The sequence below is a fragment of the Eptesicus fuscus genome, chromosome 11 (genome assembly GCF_027574615.1).
Source record: "Eptesicus fuscus isolate TK198812 chromosome 11, DD_ASM_mEF_20220401, whole genome shotgun sequence".
Lineage (NCBI taxonomy): Eukaryota > Metazoa > Chordata > Mammalia > Chiroptera > Vespertilionidae > Eptesicus > Eptesicus fuscus.
This window is the reverse complement of record NC_072483.1, coordinates 17,784,253-17,809,931: the sequence shown is the minus strand read 5'-3', so window position 1 is coordinate 17,809,931 and position 25,679 is coordinate 17,784,253. Positions and strand designations below refer to the sequence as shown.

The 25,679-nt window shown below is 38.7% G+C and overlaps 1 protein-coding gene across 4 annotated transcripts in view; it reads right to left on the bottom strand.

Moving 5' to 3' along the window:
- R3HDM1 (R3H domain containing 1) overlaps window positions 1-25,679 on the bottom strand; it is a 196,589-nt gene that overhangs the window by 61,119 nt on the left and 109,791 nt on the right. For 3 of the 4 annotated variants that reach the window (XM_054722824.1, XM_054722821.1, XM_054722823.1), the window contains 8 exons: window positions 24,971-25,079; window positions 24,784-24,879; window positions 18,834-18,871; window positions 18,699-18,749; window positions 18,371-18,597; window positions 16,086-16,340; window positions 13,279-13,430; window positions 6,513-6,821 (listed from right to left, as the gene is read on the bottom strand). In XM_054722824.1, the coding sequence (XP_054578799.1) occupies window positions 6,513-6,821; window positions 13,279-13,430; window positions 16,086-16,340; window positions 18,371-18,597; window positions 18,699-18,749; window positions 18,834-18,871; window positions 24,784-24,879; window positions 24,971-25,079 (1,237 nt within the window). The remainder of the gene's footprint in view (window positions 1-6,512; window positions 6,822-13,278; window positions 13,431-16,085; window positions 16,341-18,370; window positions 18,598-18,698; window positions 18,750-18,833; window positions 18,872-24,783; window positions 24,880-24,970; window positions 25,080-25,679) is intronic. The other variant, XM_054722822.1, reaches the window with a different exon arrangement.

Sequence of the window (25,679 nt, the reverse complement as noted above, 5' to 3'; positions counted from 1 at the left end):
CACAACATGAGTCAATATATCAGGAAGGTATAATAAATATGAATTGTTCAATGTAGATTCAAATACTATATAAAGACTGATAGAATTTAAGGGAGAAGTAGAAAACCAACTATCATTTTTGCTAGAACTGTACAAAATTTACATAAGGATGTAGAAGATCTGAGAGACACTATAAACCACAAGACAATATCAATTGATATTTAAAGAATACTAAATGCAGCCCTGGCTGGTTTGGTTCAGTGGATAGAGCATCAGCCTGTGGACGGAAGGGTTGCAGGTTCGATTCCGGTCAAGGGCACATGCCTGGGTTGTGGGCTCAGTCCCTGGTGGGGGGCATGTAGGAGGCAGCCGATCGATGGTTCTCTCTCATTATTGATGTTTATATCCCTCTCCCTCTCCGAAATCAATAAAAATATTAAAAAATAAATAAATAAATGGAAATACTTCTCTAAAAAAAAAAAAAAAGAATACTACATGCAGAAACAACAAAATAAAAAGGAAATTAAAGGCATCCTATGTTCATTAATACTGAAGCCTTAATATTGTTAAGATGGCAATAACAAGCAACACAATCTACAGATTCAAGGAAATTCCTATCAAATTCCAATGGACTCTTTTGCAGAAATGATAAAGCCAATTGTCCAATTTATATGGAATCACAAGGGACCGTGATTCCAAACAATTTTGACAAAGAAGAACAAACTTGGAGAATTCATACTTCCTGATTTTAAAACTTCTTACAAAGGTATGGTAGTAAAACAGCATAAAGACAGAAATGTAGAATATTGTAAAAGTCAGAGCCCAGAAATCAGTCCAAATAATTTTGATAAAGAACAAACTTGGAGAACTCACACTTCCTGATTTTAAAACTTCTTACAAAGATAGAAATATTTTAAGAGTTGGAGTCTAGAAATCAGCTACATTTAGGGTTAGCTGTTATTTGACAAGGGTATCAGAACTATTCAATGGGAAAAAAACAAGGTTCTTCAACTAATGATCCCAGAACAAATAAATACACACATACAAAAAATGAAGTTGAATCCTTATTTCATACCACATATAAAACTTACTCAAAATTAATAAATCATCTAAATATAGGAGCTAGAACCATAAAACTCTTAGAAGAAAACAGGAATGAATCCAAGACCTTGGATCTGGATTCTTAGATACAATAAAGGCATGAGTAACAGAATGAAAAAATGGATAAAGTTGACTTCATAAAAAAAAAAAAAAACAACCCACATCTTTTGTGCATTAAATACATTATCAAGACAGTAAAAACACAATCTACAGAATGAGTGAACATATCTGCAAAAAGACATCTGATAATGGTCTAATATCTGAAATATATAAAAAACTCTTACAACTTAAAAGACAAACAATCTGATTAAAAAATAGGCATCATGGAAAAGTTGGTGGTTCTTCAAAAAGTTAAATATAGAGTTACCATATGAACCAGCAATTCTATTCCTACGTATATACACAAAGAAATGAAATCAGATACCTGAATAAATTCATGTACCTACATGTTTATTAATAGCAATATTCAAAGGCAAAGGTGGAAACATCCCAAATCCATCAATGGAGGAAAAGATGAACAAATTGTGGAAAAGATGAAAACACACACACACACACACACGGCATATTATTCAGACACAAAAAGGAATGAAGTATTGATAAATGCTACAATGTGGATTAGCCTGGAAATACTGTTACCTCAAAGAAGCCAAACAGAGAAGTAACACAATGCATGATTTCATTAATATGAAGTATCCAGAATAGATAGGTAAATCCATAAAGACAGAATGCAGAATGGTGGTTGCCAAGGGCTGGAGGTTGGGTTAAATCAGTACAGCTGTTTAATGGTACAGAGTTTTCTTTTAGGGTGATGGAAATGTTTTGGAACCAGAGAGAGATGGTGGTTGTAAAACACTTTGAATGTACAAAATGTCACACTGAACTGTTTACTATAAAATGCTTAATTTTATGTTATGTAAACTTTATCTCAATAAAAAAAAAAAAAAACCACGAAAAAAAACCCCACCAAAATCACATGAAAATGATAGAATGCAAATTCATATATCCCCTACCGCCCCCGCCCAAGACACATGCTGGAACATAAAATAAGATTTAACAGATTCTAAAACACTGAAATCTTAGCGTAGGTTCTCTGACCACATGAAGTTAAATTAATAATCCATGCTTCTACCTTAAGAAACTAGAAGCTAAGGAACATGTTAAACTCACAATAAGCAGAAGGAAGAAAATAATGAGTGAAGAAATATTTTAAATATAAAATGAATAATACAATTAATGAAACTCTTAAGCTGTTTTTTTTAAGAGCATCTTAGAGTTTCATTAATTGTATAGAACTGATAAATCTCTAGTTAAATTAGTAAAGGAAAAAGAGAGAAGAGTGAAATTACCAATAATACTGAAAGTATAATAAGGGGATATTATGAGTAATTTTATGCCAATAAACTCAACAACATAAATGAAATTGACACAACTTTCAAATCGGATCCAGAAAGAAATAGGAAATTGTAATTTTAAAATCGTCTCTGAAAAATATAATTCTGGGTCCAAATAGATTCATTAATGAAATCTAGCAAACAAGAAGTAATAACATCGTTTCTACACAAACTCCTTTAGAAAATAAAGAAGGGAACAATATCCAATTCATTTTGAAGCCAGTACTACCTTGATACTACAACCTGAAAAAGACAAGCAAACTATGGACCAATATTCTTCATGAACATACATGCAAAAATCCTTAAATTGAATCCAGAGATATATAAAAAAGATACTATATCATGACTAAGTGGGTACGTCCGAGAAATGAAAGGTTAGTTTAACATTCAAAAAGTCAGTCAAGCCTGGCTGGCATGGCTCAGTGGTTGAGTGTCCACCTATGAGTCAGGTCATGGTTCAATTACTGGTAAGGGCACATGCCCGGGTTGTGGGCTCGATCCCCAGTGTGGGGCATGCAGGAGGCAGCTGATAAATGATTATCTCTCATCACTGATGTTTCTATCTCTCTCTCTCTCTAATAAATAAAAATATATTTAACCCTTTGCACTCGCTTGCTTTTTTCTAGATTCCTTTATTCTACTCGGGATTTAATTTTTTAAATACCCCAGATTTTACAAGGCGCGGCAGTAGAATAAAAAACTGGAGTTTCTTTTCATACAAACTTATTTATTTGGATTTTTTTTATATTTCAAATTATTGATACATTCAATCACCGTCACACTTGACATTCGAGTGCAAAAGGTTAAAAAAAAGTCAGTCAACATAATTCAGTGTTAATAGAGTAAAGGGGAGTGGTTGGGAATCACATGATTACTTTAAAAGACACAGAAAAACATTTCACAAGATTTTTTTTTTTTTTTTTACAATCTCTATGATATTTGAAGGAAACCTCACTTTCACTTTATTTTCTTTCAAAATAATTTTCAGGCTACAGAAAGTTTCATTTAAGAATCTTTTTCTTTTTTTTTTTAATATATATTTTATTGAATTTTTACAGAGAGGAAGAGAGAGGGATAGAGAGCTAGAAACATCAATGATAGAGAAACATCGATCAGCTGCCTCTTGCACAACCCCTACTGGGGATGTGCCCGCAACCAAGGTACATGCCCTTGACCGGAATCGAACCTGGGACCTTTCAGTCCGCAGGCCGACGCTCTATCCACTGAGCCAAACCGGTTTCGGCAAGAATCTTTTTCTTTTTATAACAAGCAACCTGTATGGTTACAGCTTCACATTTCACAAGATCTAATATTCATTCATGGGAAAATACAACCTCGCATGAAAGACAAACAAACAATTCGATTACAATTTAAAAATGGGCAGAGGACCTAAAGAGGTATTTCTCCAAAGAGGACATATAGATGGCCAACAGATATATGAAAAGATGTTCAATGTCACCAATCATCAGAGAAATGCAAATTAAAACCACAATGAGATTATCACTTCATATCTATCAGAATGGTTATCATCAATACATCAACAAACAGTAGGGGGTAGGTTAGAGGGATGGATGAAAAAGATGAAGGGATTAAAAGGTACAAATTGGCAGTCACAAAATAGTCCTGGGATAGCAAGTACAACACAGGGAATATAGTCAATAACAATGTAATAACTATGTTTTCTGTCAGGTGGGTACTAGACTTATCAGGAGGGATCACTTTATAAGTTATATAAATAAACATCTAACCACTATGAAGTACACCTGAACTAATAGAATACTGAATGTAATCTTTAAAAATGAAAAAAAAAAAAAATCTTTAGAATATTTAAAGACATTAAATACTTAGGGGTTATAATCCTATATAATAAAGAGGTAATATGCAAATTGACCATCATTCCAACACACAAGATGGCCACCCCCATGTGGTCAAAGATGGCCACCCCTGTGTGGCCACAAGATGGCTGACAGGGGAGGGCAGTTATGGGCGATCAGGCCAGCAGGGGAGGGCAGTTGGGAGGGACCAGGCCTGCAAGGGCGAGCAGTTGGGGGCGATCAAGCCTGCAGGGGAGGGCAGTTAGGAGTGACCAGGCCAGTAGGGGAAGGCAGTTAGGGGCAATCGGGCTGGCAGGGGAGCAGTTAGGCATTGATCAGGCTGGCAGAGGAGTGGTTAGGGGGTGATCAGGCTGGCAGGCAGAAGTGGTTAGGGGCAATTAGGCAGGCAGATGGCGAGTGGTTGGGAGCCAGCAGTCCTGGATTGTGAGAGGGATCCCAGATTGGAGAGGGTGCAGGCTGGGCTGAGGGACACCCTCCCCCCCCATGCATGAATTTCCTGCACCGGGCCTCTAGTTAAGAAAATATGTGTAATACTTATATAATGAAAACTACAAAATATTGTTGAGAAAATTAAGGAAGATCTTCGTAAATGGTGAGAGATAACATGTTCCTGTACTGGAAAATTCAATAGTGTTAAGATGTTAACTCTCCCCAAACTGATCTATTCTTAAAATGCATTTTATTTTTATTTACTAGAGGCCCAGTGCATGAAATTCATGCACTGGTAGGGTCCCTAGCAGCTGCTGGCTGCTGGTTGGGTACTCCCTCCCTTCCCCCGGCCGCCTGCCGCTACCACTCTCCCTTCCCCTGGCCGGCCCTGCCCCCTGGTCGAACTCCCAGACAAACTCCTGGTCGAGGGAACAATTTGCATACTATGCTTTTATTATATAGGACTTTAGTTCAAAATATATTTTTATTATTGATTTCAGAAAGGAAGGAATAGGGAGAGATAGAAATATCAATGATGAGAGAATCACTACTGATTGGCTGCCTTCTGCATGCCCCACACTGGGGATCTGGCCCGCAACCCAGGCATGTGCCCTGACTGGGAACTGAACTGTGACCTCCTGGTTCATGGGTCAATGCTAAACCACTGAGACATGCCAGCTGGGCAAAATGCATTTTACTTATTTATAAAAATGCTTTATATATATATATATATATACACACACACATATATATATATATATATATATATATATATATATATATATATATACACACACACACACACACACACACACACACACACACACGTATATATTTTTTATTGAATTCAGAGAGGAAGAAAGAGATAGAGATAGAAATAACAATGATGATGAGAGAGAATCATTGATCAGCTCTCCCCCCTACATGATCCCTACCAGGGATTGAGCTTACAACCTGGGCATGTGCCCTTGACCAGAAATGAACTTATGACCCTTCAATCCGCAGGCCGATGCTCTATCCAATGAGCCAAACCCACTAGGGCTGCATTTTATTTTTACAGTGCATTTACTTTAATGTGTTTCATTTAAGCAAATTATAAAAAACAAACCTGAGTCAGAAGGAAAACTCCAAAATCACATAATTTACTCAACTGTTATGTTGTTGTCTAGCATGCACTTGAAAATCACCAGAGAAAAGAAAACGATGACAAGTTTTGCTTACACATCCTTATAAATGCTTTTTTTAAAAAATTTTTTTATCCATTTCAGAGAGGAAGGGAGAGGGAGAGAAATAGAAACATCAAGGATGAAAATCATTGATCGGCTGCCTCTTGCATAACCCCTACTGGGATCCAGCCCACAACCCAGGCATGTGCCCTGACCCAGAATTGAGCCGTGGCCTCGACGCTCAACCATTGAGCCACACCAGCTGGGCTTGCACAAATTCTTTCCCTGTCAAATTACAAATAAACACTCTAATGTAGTCCTAGCCGGTTTTGCTCCGTGGATAGAGCATCAGCCTGAGGACTGAAGGGACTCAGGTCAAGGGCACATACCTGGGTTGCAGGCTCGATTCCCAGCCTTAGTTGAGTGCGGGCACCAACTGATGTTTCTATCTCATTCTGTCCCTCCCCCTCCCTTTCACTCTCTCTAAAAATCAATGGAAAAATATCCTCAGGTGAGGATTAACAAAAAACAAATGAACAAAAAGACTCTAATGTTAAAAGTGATCTTAAATGAAAAGCCTCCACAGAGGGGGAGGTGAAAAAGCGACCTACCTGTGGTGAGGGCTGCTGAATATATCCCTGCTGCTGGAGCACAGGCTGGCTGACAGGGTGACCAGAAGCAGAATAGCCAGCAGTAGGGACTGGCTGCCCAGGTGGCAGAGGGGGAGGGGGAGGGGGAGGAGGAGGAGGAGGTGGTGGTGGCAGTAGTGGTGGTGGAGGAGCCGCTGTCATGATATAACCAGACTGCTGTGGGGACTGAAGAACAACAGTGGACTGGAACATGGTAGCATGAGGGTCAGAACCATCTGTAGATGGCTGGCGGGCAAGACTCATGTGGCTAAACTGAGACCCAAGGTTGTCCTGATAAAAAAGGAAAAAGTCAAATCAGTATGCCTTCCGTATACAGACCAAACTTATCAAAGAAAACTACTTCCTGTATTTTAAGATGAGTTACAATAGTGTATATTATGGAAATCATATATCTTTATCAGACATGACTTAATAAAAGAACAGCTTCAAGAAAATTAAACTCTAAGGCAGGAAAGAGGAATATTATAATGCCGTCACTACAAACTGCTTATAAAATACATGTAATGGAAATGCATAGCATGCAGAAGAGTAGGGTATAACAACATTTGACAAACAATAAAAAAACACTTATTTAAATAAAGATTAAAAGCACATTAGCATAGAAACCCACACCTGAAACCTATATGCTGATGTTGACCAATGTCACCCCAATAAATTTAATAAAAAAAAAATTAAAAAAAGCACATTAGGATGTGAAAGTGAAACTGAAAGGACTTCAAACTCCAGGTAACTAGTAAGGCACAGTACTAATTATTCTTCACTTTCAATCATCGCCCCTCTTCCTAGAAGGCAAGATTCACTAAAAGCATCTTTGTGTCTCCTATCATACCTAACAAATATACTAGCAGAAATTAAATAGAAAATCTATCCACCTTGTCCTTTTTCTAATTTCTCAAAAATAATTTAGCCCTAATTCTATTCCCTAATCTGTTTCAGTCTGTTCCTTAAGTCACATGTCAGACAAATGAAATCCAAACAATCGTTTCTTACTGCTTTTGCTACTTGGTGAGCTGGCAATGGTGCCCAGCCAAGATAGGGTTGTGATTTATGTTACCCGACAAATGTTTATCTGGCTCAACAATATAAATACCAGTTCTGACTAGATAATATTGTACTGAAATGAAAACAACAGGGTTAAAATGGCATTTCTCTGCTCCCAAGGAGCCGCAGATTGGCAACAATATATATCACACCTCCACATTTTACTAAGAGGAAAACTGAAAAAAAGTTGGGCAATGAAGCTGTCAGATCCAAATTACATGTCTGTAATTTCTATAGTCTGCTGTGTGTTTTTTCCCCAAAGTAAATTAAGACTATAGCGAAGATAAGGGATGAAAATGGGAACCCGATTTAATGATTGAAAATACATGGTTTTACTCCTCCCAAATAGCTGCTCTGTTCTCCTAACTCAGTGCATAGTTTCAAAAGGGAAAAATATATCTAAATACACTAGTTGTAATTACCAATATTTTAAAAAGAGATACCATAAGTGCACACCACCATTAGTGTCATCTTGGCAAAAAGTCAATTTTTTTATTCCAATGATCTGCCATTTTTCAAAACATTTTGAGGCTTTTATGTTATTCCTTTTAATGTTGTCAATCTTTAAAATGCTGGCAAAATTTCACTTTTTCAGCCTGGAAGTGATTTTTGAAAATCATTAAGAGCCAAAGCTGGTAAATAAGGTTGCCTCCAGCTCAAAACAAAACTACCTCCCAAAAAACAAAACATTTGTAAAAAGTGTAGAGTGATTTTAAGATATAGCTAGTAATTTGACTTGGAAAGCATTTTCAAAATGTGATGGGGAAAGAATGTTATTAGGGAGATTCGTTTTAAGGGAAGGAAACTGATATTTACTGAATATTTCATGTTAGGCACTATGCAAGAAGTACTGTATATCACTGTTTCACATGATTACTAAATACAGGTCATACAGAAAACATACAGCAGTGGTGCAACTGAGCCCTATGTGCGGTGTAACTTGGGGACATACTTGGGATTAAAGGAGGTACCATTACTTTATAGTCACAGATTACATATCTAGAGATCTTCGTTAGAAATTTACTTAGGAGGATGTCTCTCGTAGTTTTAAGTTTCAATTCACCCTAGTAACTGGCATTAAGTATACGGGGCCTATGGCTTTGGGGAAAGACTAGAAAGCCTATCTCCAGATGAAAGCTGCCATCCCAGGATTGCATTGAGCTGCACTGACCTCAATGAGAAAAGCAGTGAAAACATGTTAGGACTAGAATTGTCTACATGAAAATGATCTCATTATGAAAGAAAGGAAAAGATTAGAGATTATACAAACACTGTGATAAGCCAACATAACAAATCTATATAATAAAAGCTTAAGTGACCATTACAACGGGACGACCAGAACGACTGGTCACTATGATGCGTACTGACCACCAGGGGACAGACGTTCAACGCAGGAGCTGCCCCTTGATGGGGAGCACTGCTCAGCCAGAAGCTGGGCTCATGGCTGGTGAATGCAGCTGCCACGGTGGGAAGCCTCTCCTGACTCAGCAACAGCAGGCGCAGCGGGCCTGGGATGAGTGCGAGCGGTGGGGTGCCTGGCACTGATTCAGGGTTTTCCCTGGCTGCCTGCCGCACTGCTACATCCCTTGAGGGGTCCCGGATTGCGAGAGGGCACAAGCAGGGCTGAGGGACACCCTCTCTCCCACTCCCAGTGCATGAATTTCGTGCACCGGGCCTCTAGTATTTTATGAAAGAAAATTAACTTATTTCTAATACAGGATAGAAAAAACACTTTTCAGTATATATGTATCCCTGACTTTAATCACATTCACGAGCCTTCATCACACATCCATCCACAAAAACAATGCAGGAGTGAATAGAGAAATAGTACCACTGAGTATTGCTGGGTGGGTGAGATTGGCAGGAGCGGGGATGGGAAATGAGCTGTAGAGTACAGAATAGGCTGTGAAGAGGACTGCAGAAGACAAACAGGCTAAGGAATAACAGGTTGGCAAACAACGTTAATGTCAGAATAAAATATTAGAAGAATTGCAGAAAATGGAGTCATTTTTTTGGCAATAGCTTAAACTAGATTTATAAAGTCATCTTCAACACAACAATGTAGGAAACAACAAAAACAATGCAAAATGAGGAAACTACATAGTAAAAATTGAGAATATACCTATGCTTAAATTTAATACACAATTAGAAAGATAACTTTGTCATAAAAAGATTAGATTCACTGAAACAGGTACTTTAAATCCTATTATCTAACCAATACCCCTGGTTTAGGTCAGTCAAAACAAAACCACTTTTCCTTCCTTCCTGATTTGATGAAGGGGCTGCTCTACTTAGTTATATAACACTAAATAATAAAATAAAAACTTCACTTATTTTGTTATCAGACAGTAATAACTTACATAACATCTATGCCAGTTACTGCCTTTATTTGATATGGCACAATGAGGTACTCTTTTGGGACCGAAGTGCATAAATTTTAAAGAAAAATGTACTAGAGGTACCATTAAGAACAACAGCCTAAAGAAACAACACACACATACATACAGGAACATGCAGACACACAAACACATCTCTTTTATATATGGAAGATAAACATATTTTTCTTATAACTAAAAATTTTTATTAAAATCTGAGAAACTTGCCCTGGCTGGAGTGGCTCAGTGGCAGAGGGTTGGCCTGCACACCAAAGGGTCTCGGGTTCGATTTCTGGTCAAGGGCATGTACCTGGGTGGCAGGTTTGTTCTCCAGACCTGTTGCTTGAGGGAGGCAACCAATCGATCTTTCTCTCTCTTCCCCACAACCCCTCTCTCTAAAAATCAATGGAAAAAATATCCTCGGGTGAGGATTAACAAAACAAACAAACAAACAAACAAACAAGCTGAGAAAACTAGTTCTTGCAATTTTTTTCACTAATGGTACACGCCTGCATTTCAGGGGGAAAAAGTTTCCCAAAGGCACTCAATAAACAGGTGTTTTGAAAAATAAAAAAAAATTTTAATCATTCCTAAATTTTATGGAATATAGCTGGCCATCTATAAGCTAACATTGACATCTGATTTAGATTTCCAATCTTATATTTACATAGTTTATTACAAAGGGGGTAATATACATATTGGCTTAAAAATTATTATAATCCATTTTATATGTGGGCAATCAGGCTAAGGTGAGTTAAGTGACCTGTACACAGTCATGTTAGCAAGCAATGGAGGAACCCAGGCAATTTTACCTAATAAAAAGTCTTACTTTTGGTCAAAATGTATATATATGAATCTCCCTCTGGAATATTTCCAAAGAGAATACTTTAAAATTGCAAAATAAACCAACAATATTAGGGGATAATCTAAAAAGGAAGAAATTCCTATGACAATTAAGATGTAAAAACGAGTTGCATTTTTACAATATCAACGCAAGAGTTTCTAAAAATATGAAAGGCTTATATTAGCTTAGAACCTTACAAGAAAATCTAGAATTAAAGTAAAAGTACTAAAAAAGGTAAAAGCTGAAAGATCTTTGAAGTACCTACTGTTTCTTCACTAACTTCTCAACTAGAAATGAGCAAGCTTCCTCATGGATGACAGCACCTATCACACTAAATGAGGTGTAGTAGCTTTAGAAGTTCCAGGGTATTGAATGTGTTGTTAAGGTAGACAATCATTAAGATATAACTTTCTTTCAGACAACTTGACCTACTATGTAGGTGTCAGATGAAGACAAGCTTTAGCCTGCTCTGTGATAAATGAAAGAACACTATGAGCACCAAGGGTATGTATTAATGTCTACCAGAGTGTCAAGTGGTAATGAGAAAAATGTGGGTTAAGGAAACTGGCCGATCAAAGTAAAAAAAAGATTTTTAATGTTTTTATTAATTTTTTTTTTTTTTTTTTTTAGAGAAAGGAAGGGACAGGGATAGAGAGAAACAGGTTGCCCTCTAAGGGAATAGAGCCCGCAACCCGGGCATGTGCCCTGACCAGTTATTGAACCAGTGACCTCTTGGTTCCTGGGTTGACCCCCAACCACTGAACCACACCGGCTGGGCATTTTCCCCCCTAGATATATTTTTATTGATTTCATAGAGGAATGGTAAGGGCGAGAGAGATAGAAACATTAATGCTGAGAGAGAATCATTGATTGGTTGCCTCCTGCACGTTCCCCAATGGGGATTGGGTTTACAACCCAGGCATGTGCCCTGACCTGATGCGAATCAAACTGTGACTTCCTGGTTCCTAGGTCAATGCTCAACTGAGCCACGCCGGATGGGCTAAAGTAAGATTTTGATACCACTTAGAAAAAAAAAAGCCTTAGCACCCCCTTTTCCTATTTAAAATGTAACTGGCTGCAAAACAACACCCACTTAAAGTGATTGGTTACAAGAAATGAAGCCCATCTGCAGGCTTTGGAAATCACCGCATTCTTTTGTGTGGTTATTTGAAATTCCGTTGATGAATATCTCAGTGTGCAAAAGATAGTTACTGAGTATCATCTGTTCATCCATTCTCTATTTTTATAACTGATGATGAATTATGAAGAATGCCAGGAAAAAGAGCCATGGAATTTGATGCATATCCTAAGATTTCAAATTATAGTCCATTAAGGAATTTATTTCTAAAGTAAATGGTCTACTACACCTTCCCTTACAATAGTCTCATAACTAAATCCAAGTTATATTTTTTAAACAACTTTTTTTTATTGTCTTATGTTTTACATATGTCTTCAAAGTTATTTTTAAGAGGTATATAACCATAGATAAATCCTTAGAATTTTTTGAAGCTACCAGACTAACATTATTTTAACTGAATTAAATAAAATGAAAATCAGTCCTATAGAGCTCCTAGTAAAATACACAGTGCTACAAAAACCACCACATGATAGCAAAATGAAAGAAAAACACTTTAGGATCAAGTTGAATTAAGCTAAGGCAGAGAAGAATAGGGAGGGAGTTTTAAGTAGTTTAATATGTAACTGGGTATATATAATCAAACAGGGTTGGGAAGTGAATATGGGAGTCTTTGGAAATAGTTTCAGGCAATCTCCTCTACATATATGAATTCAGATTTATAGTCTTAGGAATGCATCAAAATCCTTGACGTCCATTTACTTTAGATAAACTGCCTTGCCCAGTATTGGGAGTGTTAATTGCCAGAAGAACAATTATTTTCAGCCCTTCAAAATATTTGATAACTTTATCAAATGGCTTGTACATTCTTCATCCCTTTATTACAAATGATATAATTTGTGAGCAAAACTACTGAAAATTCTCTAGTTCAAGTTTATCACCATACTTCTTTCACAAGAAATTACTCTGCATTTTCTCATTAGTGAAATTTTTAGTGTAGAACTTGAGCAACTCAACTCAGTTTCTTCAAACTACTGATCTGTTGAATTTTAAAACAACACACTTTCATCACTGGGATAATGAACAACCCTAGTTTTATTTTTATACCTCTTATCCTTTTCTTCCTGTTGTGAAATAGGGATAAAATACTCACCAGAGGCTCATAAGATACAAAATTCCCTTTCCCCCAATATATATCCTGTATTTCTTAGCTGGAAAGCCCTTGAAGTTAACCTCTCTCTTCCTACAAGTAGTGAGTGGGACATCACTGGTGGAGAATATTAAAGTTCTAAGAGATACTTACATGGGCTATCTCAATTATAATTAGTGAATTTAGTCCCAAATATGCAAAGGCGGGTGAACTTAGCATTATGTAATCGTGGATATGTGCACCTGTGAGAAAATGTGATTAGCTGGTTGTTGTTGAGGTGGTGGGGGTGGCAGAGGTGGCTGTGCAGGTCCAGGCACTTGGGTTCTAATGGGCTGTTGAGTCATAGGAGGATTATATACAACTGGACTCCCATCTGGGTTTATGAAGGGCTGACCTAAAAAATTTAAAGAGAAGGAAAAAAAATTCAATTACAACAGAGTTTGAAAATAGGTCATTCTAGTAACAATTTACAGTACATGTCTACAATCCTTAGTCACAATTTCAAAGCCTCAAGTTTTTAAAAACCAAAAGATTTTTCCTAGCTTAGGAGGCAAAGTCTGACCTGATATGAAGCTATTAATAGTCTTTATTTTTCTCACTTATAGTAAATATTCCAAAGTTTCTGCAGTGTTTTACTGTAAGGCTACTACTCCAAAATTTACTCAAGTTTATTTTATAATACACATTATTTTCTGAAAGCCTCTGGCTTCTGAATACACCTTGCTCTAGAGTTTAGTTACAAGATTGTGGTGCTTTAGTGCTGCAATACATTTCAGTTTCAAGAACAAAATGCTTGACTTTGGGATACTAGAACATTATTAATTAGCCTTGATTAAGTGGTGGGAAATAGCTAATTTACAGGCCACTTTGTGTATATTTAACTAATAAAATTAAAACTGAGTAAAAATTTAAATGGTTGACAGCTTCGAATTTTAAACATAGACTTGATGGCAGTATCCTTATTTTGTAGTTTCTAACTTGTTAAAAATGGTAAATAATTTTTAAATTCTAAATTATTTTCTAAAATAATCATTTTTAATTTCAGTGCAATTTATTGACATTACCGAGAGAAAACTAGGGAGAGCTTTAATATGGATTCTGAGGCTTGTTTTCAGTGTTTACTAATTATCAGAGGGATATTTTAAGTTACTGAGTAAATTTTACTCTTTCTCTACACACATTCTAAACAACTTTTTCTAATATTTTTATTGTGGGAAAATAACCAACAAATAGAGATAAAAAAGAAAATAAATCCCCCATAACCTTATCGTTAACTATTTAGATACCTTCTTCCAGACTTTTTTCAATACACATATAGATTCAAAGATTAGTATTTTTCCTCACTATACAGATTATTTAAAAAAAAAAAGACTGTGAAATAAATTGACACTGACTATGATACCCATTTAGTATGGGAGTAATACAGAAGAAAATAAGAGAAGTCTGAATAATAGCTTCTTACATTGCCTTCAAAACATAATTTTTTCCATGATAAATCCCTATTTTTTAAAAACCTATGACATATAATAATATTTGGGAGAGAAGAATCCACTGCGCCACTGCTAAAGTGGGAAAAGTCGTCCAAAGTAAAATTATTTTTATCAGTTAGTTTCCTGACAATTTATGTGCTGGTTATAAATAACTAAAAACAAGTCATGCTGGATATTTGCTGATTGTTCATTTTGAAAATATGCAAAGAAATCACTTTTGAACTCATTTAAAATGAAGAATACAATTTAATTTCAGATTGACTAGTTCCTTACTCTATTATTCTCTACTCAATAGAATCAATCATGTTACCAAAAATATATTAACTGATGTGTTCTGAATGAAAAAGAATAGGGAATAGTGAAATATTAAATCATCTTACATCCTGCACCAGGAAATAGGAAATTTAATAATATAATAAACCTGAAGGCTAAGAAGATAACTGTTATTAAGCAAAACTTGAATTTCTAAAGAGTCAGTTATTTATGTTAATTCAATTCTTGTATAGGAACAGATGTTTGAATACTTTTAGCTTAAAAAGAAAAAAAGAAACACAAATGAAATCTGAAAGCAATGAATTCAAAGCCATGGATTTCTCTACAACAAACAAAAGGAACACTCAGCGACCCTGACACTCTCACCTGTATCTACCTTGCTCGACTACTACCATCTTGATGTGACCACATCAGCTAAGTCTGTCAATTTTTAAGAAAGGTTATCAAATGCTGTAGGTTTTCATTATTTTACCAAATAACTGGGCTATGTTGTTTTGAAGAAAGACCAAGACTTCTTGTGATCTTTTAAAAGATCACATTTTTCCTACATAAGCCATTTTTGACAATGGACATAATGAGATGTATTATAACTGTACCTCTCAGAGGTTGTTTCCTTATCTGTAAATGAGAATTTAACCTACCAACAGGGTTGTCATAAGAATTATAAATAATGTATTTAAAGCACTTAATACAGTATATGATACACAGTAAATGCTCAGTATATGCAAATCATTTTCTAATTGCAAAGAATGTGTGTTGTCAATATTAATTCATAGTGACTACCTATTTTCTTTTACTAATAAGATCTCCTTTATCTTTTCCTCAGCAGAAAACAATGAGCATATTCCGAAGGACAATTACTTGCATGTTCTTTCTACCTCATTCTAACTTTCTTCTTCATGAAATGCATACTATTTTCCCAGAATAAAGCTTTAATCCAATAAAACTCCTTCTATCAAAAGTTAATCAAATAAAGCTCTTTCAAAGGTGGTTGTCTCATTTCTAGGAAATGAGTTGTTTTTAGTTACAGTTAGGCCATTATTTGGCATAAAAGATGATGTCATAACAAGAAAAATACTTTCTGATATAAATATGTCCTTTAACATATTTCTAGCATAAGTGTGTTTATTAAAGGAAAAATTTTATTCTAGGAAAAGTGCTAATTACGTATGAGAAATAAATAGCTAACAACACATTTACAGACATTAGATTTAACATGTATTCTTTAATTTTCAGATAACTCCTGATATCTCAATTGAAATAAACACCTTTTTTGGGATACCAACCTGTTTGTGGGTTGATGAGAATACTGCCAGGTGGTATGCCTGCCGCTTCCAAGGGAAGCAAAAAGAAGCTAGTGCTAGGAGGTGCGACTTGCCCATTTAGGCCACCATCAAAGGAAAGAGAACTATGAGTGCTGACAGTTGGATAGACGACAGGTGCGCCATGAGAAGACTGGCTGAGAGCTGTACCTGGGAGAGGCTGCTGGATGTGAGAAAGAGAGCCCGTAGATGACCCTACACTACCAGAAGACTCAGAACCTAGGGAGGAGTAATGAAAAATATGGATTTTTTAAACCTCATACAAAAAAGCAGGTTTTAAATATGTAACAATAAAATTCACATTGCATAACATGTAGTTACCACATAAAGGCATTGGTAATTTTTGATTTACTGTACAATTTTGCTTTCCCTCCCCGCAGTAAACAAGTTTAATATGGCAAACTGATCACTCAAGTTGTTAAAGACATGGCTAAAGCATGCAACTAGCATGTTTATAATAACACCAGCTATAGAGAGTCACAAAAAGCACATTACCCAAGACAGCAAAGTTTTATACATTTTACCTTTCAAATTAACATCTAGGAATATACAGATTATAATTTTCCCACAGGGAAAAGAACTTAGCACAGCCAAATGCCCAAAGCCTCTTATATCAGAAACCCCTTATCTATAAGAACACAGAAAGATTAGGAATAGTGTATGAATTAAAAATAAAAGATAAATTCTCTAGCTAGAGAAACACTTGTCAAGTTTCATTAAGACTTTCATTTTCAGCTCATAATTACAGCATTTTCCTATAATGTAAAGTCATCTCTCAATTTTTTATCATATCAAGGGGCAAAGATAGCATGAAAAATATCCAATTACTTATATTAGCATTAGCTAAAATTTATTTCTCACTGCTTTTATGCCTGCAGTTGGTTTCATTTTTTATTACACTAAGATAAGATAGAAAATGTCACTGACTTTCAGTATATAATAGCTAAAGGTGAAATAAAAAAAGAAAAAAAAGATTTTGATAATGTATACCGTTAATCAAGTTTTAAAAAAACAGTTTACTCTGGGATGGAGAATTAATCTTTAATAAATAAAATAAACAAATATGAGTCCACAATACAGACTTTCTTTGAAGGACAACTTCTATTTTAAGTTGTGCCAAAATGACTGTTGACCAGAACTATATTTTTTAAAATATATTTTTTCCTATTGAGTTAAATAATATTTCTTTTTATCTCTAAAAATAACACAGGTAATAAATAAATAGTACATGTTCTTAAAATGTTTTAGTTTGCCAGTGTCTGAATGATGTTCTCACTATACACGAGTAGTTTTTTCTGTTATGAAGACTTTGTGGGCATTTTTCAAATAAATGCATATTTGGTACATATGCATATTTCTTATATTCATAAAACTTAACTATTTTTAGCAATATTCTATCAAATATACCAAGACATTTTTACTAGTGATAGCTACAATGGAAGTTAAAAATGTGACAAGTGCAATCTGCAAGCCTTAATATTTAATGCATTCACTAGAGTCAGGGATTAAAAAAATACTGTCACTTTCCAATACACACCTCTCCCTTCAATTGCTACCAGTACAAAACCAATTGTTTAGGTTAACCCAAATAGGCTAAAGAGAGGGAGCAACTTCTACTGATGTTCATGCTTATTTTGGGATAAAAATAAGGATCTACAAGGATCCTGAGAGCTTTCTTCGTATTGAAGCCAGTTCGTGAAACTGAAGAGAAAATGTTATGAGCCTAAATGTTATGTGCTCTAAATGCAAAGAAGCTAAAAGAATGAGGATGTTATTAAAATCTCCACTCATTCATGACAATTACGTCGTATTATTTTTCTTTAGTTTTGTTTCTCAAAAACTTCTCAGTAATTTTATTCATTTTTGAGTGTCAAATGAAGAACTTTATCATAAAAAATCCAATAAATAATTGATAGTATTAGCTGAAAATGCAATCACTGTTAGATAGTATTATGTGAGAAACCATCCCCTTCCAACTATAAGCAATGAAGAATTTCCAACCACCTCTGGGTACTCAAACAAGAGATGATATTTCATTGAACCAACATGATTAAGTTTATGTCACAACAGAGAATGAATCTTAATGTCAATAAACATTATCTTTTAAGTTCTTTGAAAGTGCTCAATGCACTGCTGATAGGAATTTTATATTTTAGGATAGTTATATAAGTTGTATGAAACATAAAGAACTCAGACAACATTAGGGAAATGAATGTTTTGACTGCACAGTTCTAGACAGATATTTATACCTGCTTTTGAAAGCCTACTTATGCTTTTGCTGCTTCCAGAACTATCACCCCTTGTCAGGACAGAAATTCCACTGAAGCTGCTGGCTTTGGTTACAGCGGGTTTAAAGTTGCGGAGAGAGCTGTCTGAATCTGTGCTGCTCCAGGGCCGTGGCTCAGAGTACTTTAGCTCATTCTCAGTGCTGCTTTGATGGCTATTTGTTGATCTCCCTGAAGCATCTTTATTAACTCTGTAATTTAGAAATAAAACTTTGTAAAGCGAATAGAGACAAAAACGAAAAGAAAAAATGTTTTAATTTTTCAATACTGTATGAAAGCATGCTTACAATACCTAAATATCTGGCGTCTCTGCTGGGTACTACTGGCATCCTCATCTTGGATTCTGTTGGCATTTTAATAAGACATTTTTATTTCTATTACCATCAGTCAGATTGTTACCAAAACAAATGTTAAAAAATTTCCTCACCTTTTGTCAATAATATAATTCTCTTGGGAACACAGGGACTAGAAAAAAGAATAGATATATAAAGTTGAGCTTTTGCCAAATACAATGCCATCTCTAAACCAATGATGACAACAATAGTCATGTATAATAATATTTAAAAAGTATCCCCAACCTCCTCCCCACCGCCAAATCCACATGGTGATAAACGTACACAAATAGATGATACTGGATTTTATTTTGGCTTGGTAACACAATGCTTGAAGCCATTCATTTTTATAGTACAAATTAATTTGAAATTAAAATATTCTCTTCCAAATAAATGAACCCATTATTATTATTATTATTCTAGTGGCCCAGTGCACGAAATTTATGCACATTAAAAGGGAATTAGAGAAAATATTTTAATATTGCTATTTGCCCTTCCTCTATAATACAAGTGTCAGAGATGAAAGAAAATTAGTAAAATGTATATGAATATCTTCTTCCTGTCAGAGTCTGGGGCTGGCCGAGGGACCCAGAGTCAAGTCCCTGCCCACCTGCTCGTGCCTCGAAATCGCGTGAGACCCAGACCCGGCTGGCCCCACCCCCATTGGGTGAGACCCAGACCCGGCCGGCCCCACCTCCATAAAGCCCTGCCAGGGGGGGGAAAGGGGTGGCACAGCCTCAGGTGACCTGTCAAGCCTTGCTGGGGCCAGGGTGCACCCTCAGGCCCCTGGCCCGGTGCTGGGGTGGGGGGTGCGGCCTGAGGTCCCCTATAAAGCCCTGCTGGGCAGGGGGCACGGCCTGAGGTACCCCAGCCTGGAACTGGGGCAAGGGGCATAGCCTAAGGTCCCCCGTCAAGCCTGGCACCATGCAGCCTCAGGTCCCTGCTGATCGCTTGTTACGGGAACCCTGCCTCCGCTGTGGGCGCAGCCATCTTGTGATGGTGTGAGGGTTAATTTGCATATTATCTCTTTATTATATAGGATTATTATATAGGAGGATATTCAAGGTATACACCAGTCTGTAGATTCCACCTCATTCACTAACCAAATACTTTGATCATTTGTACTTTACCTGTCAGGTGAAGCTAACTCTCTCATTCCTCAGCTATGGCTGTTGCTGCAGCAATGAACGAGCAGCTATGCCTCAACACAGCTTTTCTCATGCTATGAATCTAGCTCAGGCAACCATCATTTTTGTTTGTATTATTACAACAGTCTTCTAACTAGTTTTTCAGCCACCAGACCAGAAGTCATCAAACTATGGTCAGACCTGTTTTGCAAATAAAATTTTATTGAAACACAGCCATGCTCATTCCTTATGTATTGTCTATAGCTGCTTTCACATTAAAAAGGCTGATTTGAATTGATGCAATAAAGACTATATGGCTTAAAAAAGTCTAAAATATTTATGATCTGGCCCTTTATAAGAAAACTAGAGGCCCGGTGCATGAAATTCGTGCAAGGGGTATGTGTCCCTCAGCCCAGCCTGCACCCCCCCCCAATCTGGGAACCCCCTACCTGGATCAGGCCTAAATGGGCAGTTGGACATCCCTCTCACAATCCAGGACTGCTGGCTCCCAACTGCTCGCCTGCCTGCCTTCCTGATTGCCCCTAACCGCTTCTGCCTGCCAGCCTGATCACCCCTAATCACTCCCCTGCCAGCCTGTTTGATGCCTAACTGCTCCCCTGCCAGCCTGTTTGCCCCTAACTGCCCTCCCCTGCAGGCCTGGTCACCCCTAACTGCCCTCCCCTGCAAGCCTGGTCCCCCCCAACCGCTCTCCCCTGCAGGCCTGGGTCCCACCCAACTGCCCTTCCCTGCAGGCCCGGTTGCCCGGAACTTCCCTCCTCTGCCGACCTGGTCACCCCTAACTGCCCTCCCCTGCAGGCTTGATCGCCCCCAACTGCCCTACCTTGCAAGCCTGGTCCCTGCCAACTGCCCTCTCCTGCTGGCCTGATCGCCCACAACTGCCCTCCCTTGCAGGCCTGGTTCCTCCCAACTGCCCTCCCCTGCTGGCCATCTTGTGGCGGCCATCTTGTGTCCACATGGGGGCAGGCATCTTGTGTGTTGGAGTGACAATCAATTTGCATATTATTCTTTTATATTATATAGGATCAGATAGGATAGAGGCCTGGTGCATGGGTGGGAGCCGGCTGGTTTGCCCTGAAGGGTGTCCAGATCAGGGTGGGGGTTCCCTTGGGGGATGGGGCGGCTTGGGTGAGGGGCCTGTGGTTGTTTGCAGGCTGGCCACGCCCCCCGGCGACCCAAGCGGAGGCCCTGGTATCTGGGATTTATATATCTTCTATAATTGAAACTTCGTAGCCTTGAGCGGAGCCAAGCCTCCTGCTCGCTCCGGGGCTGCAGCCATTTTTGTTGGGATTTATTTATCTTCTATAATTTAAACTTTGTAGCCTTAAGCAGAGGCCAAGGGAGGCCAGGGCAGGCGGAAAGCTTGGCTTCCTCCATTGCCAGGGAAACCCAAGTCTCCTGCTCTCTCTGTGGCCGCAGCCATCTTGGTTGGGTTAATTTGCATACTCGCTCCTGATTGGCTGGTGGGCATGGCTTATGGGTGTAGCGGAGGTATGGTCAATTTGCATATTACTCTTTTATTAGATAGGAAGTTTGCTGACCTCTGCTCTAGGTAAAAACCCACCTACCTGAACTAGCTTTTAGGATCATCTGCCCTCTGCTTATTTGTCCAAAATAAACTTTCCTCATTTCCTGTGTCACCTAGCTAAAATCCAAGTATTCTGAATATTTCAATTCCTCATTGTCAAACTGTTCTTCATCACTGGGCCTCTGCAAATACTGACCCTCTACTTGGAACATTTTAATCCTTCAGGTCTTCTCTTGGAAGCTAACTCTCATTCCTCAGCTATGGTATGTGGTGCTTCTCTGCTGAGTCCTTATTTTACCTTTATGCCTCTACACAAATCACACACCACATTGCCATTGTCCGGCTACTCATCAAGGGTAAAGACCATATATCGCTTATGAACTAGACAGAAATATATCTCATTTAGGCTCTGAGTTCAGAAGATCTTGGTTGAAATCCCAATTCTGTCATTTTATAGCTATATGATCTTTGGCTATTTTACTTAGTCTCCTGGAGCCTCAATTTCTTTACCTATAAAACAAAAGTAATGATACTATCTACCATATAAAAGCTGTTTTGGGGAAAAAATTATTGTAGTAACTATCCATGGGTATGTTCTACTATGCCCAGCATAGCACCTACTATGGGTGCTCAATAAAATTTGTTGAATAAATATTGTAAATTCTTAACGGTTAGTCTAGATGTTAATGTTATGTACTGTTTGTTTTTTGAATATAGAGGAAATTTCCATCTCTGGCAGTGTTAACACAAACTATACATATTCATTATATCCTTGAATAGTAACTAGTACCACACAAAACAGATGCTTAACAGATATTGGTAAAACCAAACCGATTTTCTTCTCGAGTATCTGCATAAAATAACTAGCCACTTAAAAGATATCTTTCATATAATCACTTAAAAAGTGGAAAATGAATATTAATTTAAAAAATCAATTAGCTTTATTAAAAGAACAAGTTAGCTGATAGCGCTGGTGCCGCTCGTACCCGTTGACAGTGCGGAACAACTGGGGCCGGCGCCAGCAGCAGGTGAGAGTGGGGCCGTCACCGTCAGTGGATGCGAGCAGGAGCCTCTGCCCCAATCGCCCTGCAGGAGCAGGGGGGGGGATGGGGGAAACCCTCAGGGGTGATCGGGGCCAGCAGCCACTGCTCGCACCCACTGACGGCACCAAGTGACTGGGCCCATCATCAGGTGCCGGCAGCAGGTGGGAGCGGTAGCTCCAGCGCTGGCTGTGGGAGTGAGCAGGACCGACGGTGGCAGTGGGTGCGAGTGGCGGCTCTGGCACTGGCAGTGGGTGCAAATGGGGCTGTCGCCCACAGTGGTTTGAGAGGCAGCTGCTGGCCCCGATTGCCCCTCAAGAGCAGGGGGAGGTGGAGAAGGCCTGAGGGGCAATCGGGGCCGGCAGCCACCACTCGCACCTGCTGACACTGCTGAGCGATTGTGGCCAGTGCCGGGTGTCAGCTGTGGGTGTGAATGGCAGCTCTGGTACTGGCAGCGGGTGCGAGCAGGGCCGGCCCCAGTGGGAGCAAAGAATTTTCAGTAACCACCAGGGGCTTGCCTAGATGACAGCGACCGGTGTGCCACCTTGGCCTGGTGCCCCCACTCACCTTCTCCACCATCCCACCACGGCCCATGCCCACCATGTTCCATGCTCTGCCGCCTGCTGCAGATGCCCTTTATGTTCCGTGCATGCCCTCTGGGTGTCAACGCACGTCACAGCGACTGGTTGTTCAGTTATTCCACCAGTTGGTCTATTTGCATATATGTATACACACACACACACACACACACACACACACACACACACACACACATACATACATATACTAGAGGCCCAGTCCAAGAAATTCGTGCATGGGGGGCCCCTCAGCCGGGCCTGCAACCTCTCCAATTCGGAACCCCTCAGGGGATGTCCGACTGCTGGTTTATTGGGCCTAAACTGGCAGTTGGACATCCCTCTCGCAATTTGGGATCACTGGCTCCTAACCGCTCACCTGCCTGCCTGCCTGATGCCCCTAACTGCTCTCCTGCCTGCCTGATCGCCCCTAACCGCCTCTGCCTGCTGGCATGATGGCCCCTAACCACTCCCCTGCTGGCCTGATCATCCTTTAACCATTCCCCTGCCGGTCTGATCGCCCCCTAACTGCTCCCCTACCATCCTGATCACCCCCTAATTGCCCTTCCCTGCCGTACTGATTGCCCCCTAATTGCCCCTACCCCCCTGCCGGCCTGATCACCCCCTAACTGCTCTCCCCTGCCAGCCTGATCACCCCTAACTGTTCTCCCCTGCTGATCTGATTGCCCCCAACCGCCTCTGCCTCGACCACCCCCACCATGGCTTTGTCCAGAAGACATCCAGTCTAATTAGCATATTACCCTTTTATTAGTATAGACAAATCCGTGCACCAGTGGGGTCCCTCAGCCTGGTGTGCGCTCTCTTGCAATCCGGGACCCCTAGGGAAATGTCGGACTGCAGGTTTTGGCCTGATGTCCACAGGCCTGTGGGGATTGGGCTGAAACTGGCAGTCTGACATCCTCCGAGGGATGTAGTAGTGTGCGAAGTGGCAGGCGGCCGTGGAGGAGTCTGAGCCCAGACTGGTGTCGCGCCGCTCCCGCTCATCCTGGTCCCACTACGCCTGCGGATGCCGCCGCTCAGTAGCACTGCCATGGAGATGGGAGATGCTTGCGCTGCCGCAGCTGCACTACCAGCCGTGAACCTGGCCAGCTGAGCAGCGCTCCCACTGTGGGAGCGCACTGACCACCAGGGGACAGCTCCTGCGTCGAGTACCTGCCCCCTGGTGGTCAGTGCGCATCATAGCAACCAGTCAACCGGTCATTCGGTTGACGGGTCATAATGATCGCTTAGGCTTTTATATATATAGATATATGTAGTTCAGAATATTAGTCCTGTAGTTGATCTGCTATTAACTTTTGAAAAACTTATGTAACTGCTGCAATATAGTATTTTATATACTATTAAGTTATTAAAGTGAATAAAATAGAATATTTCTAAAAGGTAACTTGGTATGTAACAAATGTAGTTAAAAATGTGATCAGCAGATTAACCTTTTGCACTCGGATGTTGAGTGTGACTCGACACGGTTAGCATCGGTAGCAGCTCTTTTTATACTCTTTGAATGTATCAATAATTTGAAATATAAAAAAATCCAAATAAATAAGTTTGTATGAAAAGAAACTCCAGTTTTTTATTTTACTGCCGCGCTTTGTAAAATCTGGGGTATTTAAAAAATTAAATCCCAAGTAGAATAAAGGAATCTAGAAAAAAGCAAGCGAGTGCAAAGGGTTAAGTGAGCCCCTATAATACAATTAGTATATATTCTAACATGAAGAGGTAAATAGAACAATACATACATCTTGGGAAAATATACGGTCTCTAGCTCTCTGGTACTCTTCTTCTCTTTCTTCTATAGATTTGCTTCTTCTGTCATCTTTCAAACGTATTCTTATCTAAAGAAAAGAGAACAAATAATTCTTGGGAAAATAATCTGCTGGTATAAGTCCTGCACATATAAAAAATGCTCTAATTGTGCTAAATTACCTGGTTATCATCTTTGTCAAAGCTAGAGTTATCTCTCTTGAGGATATATCGTTTCTGAAAGTCTTCACCTTTATCATCTTTAATATGTTCATTAAATTTCTGATCAGGTCTAAAAAAACAAAAACAAGGATACAAAAAAAGATAATATACAATATTTACAGAAAGGGTGAATATAACATTTAATGAAAAGCAAAAGAAGTAATAAAAGTTACCACTGACTGGTGCTACTAATAGATAATTATGTTATTTCATTAACTCCTCATAATAATCTTTCAAGAAAATATTAACTATCCCATGTTATTTGTGAAAGGCCATATGAAATACATTGAAGGCTCTGGAATAAGACTGCTTGGGTTCAAATATTTAGCTTTACCAATTTAGTTGCTTTGGGACTTACACAAGTTACTTAACTTTTATATTCCTTAGTTTCCTCATTTGTAAATGGGAATTATAGTCTACCTACTTCACAGAGTTATTCTGAACATGAATAAACAACACTTAAAACAGTAAAAACCCACTAGAAGTTATTATAAATATTACTCAGAAATCAGGTTCAAATGACTTAAGTAACCATCCAAGTTCAAAAGGCAAGACCATGACTGAGCCCTAGTTGGAGCCTGCTATGTAAGACCCCAAGACTGTATGTCCTCTTTGCATTGCCTCCTCTAAATGTAAGAAAAAGTTCTAGGACAAAATAAAAGTATACAGT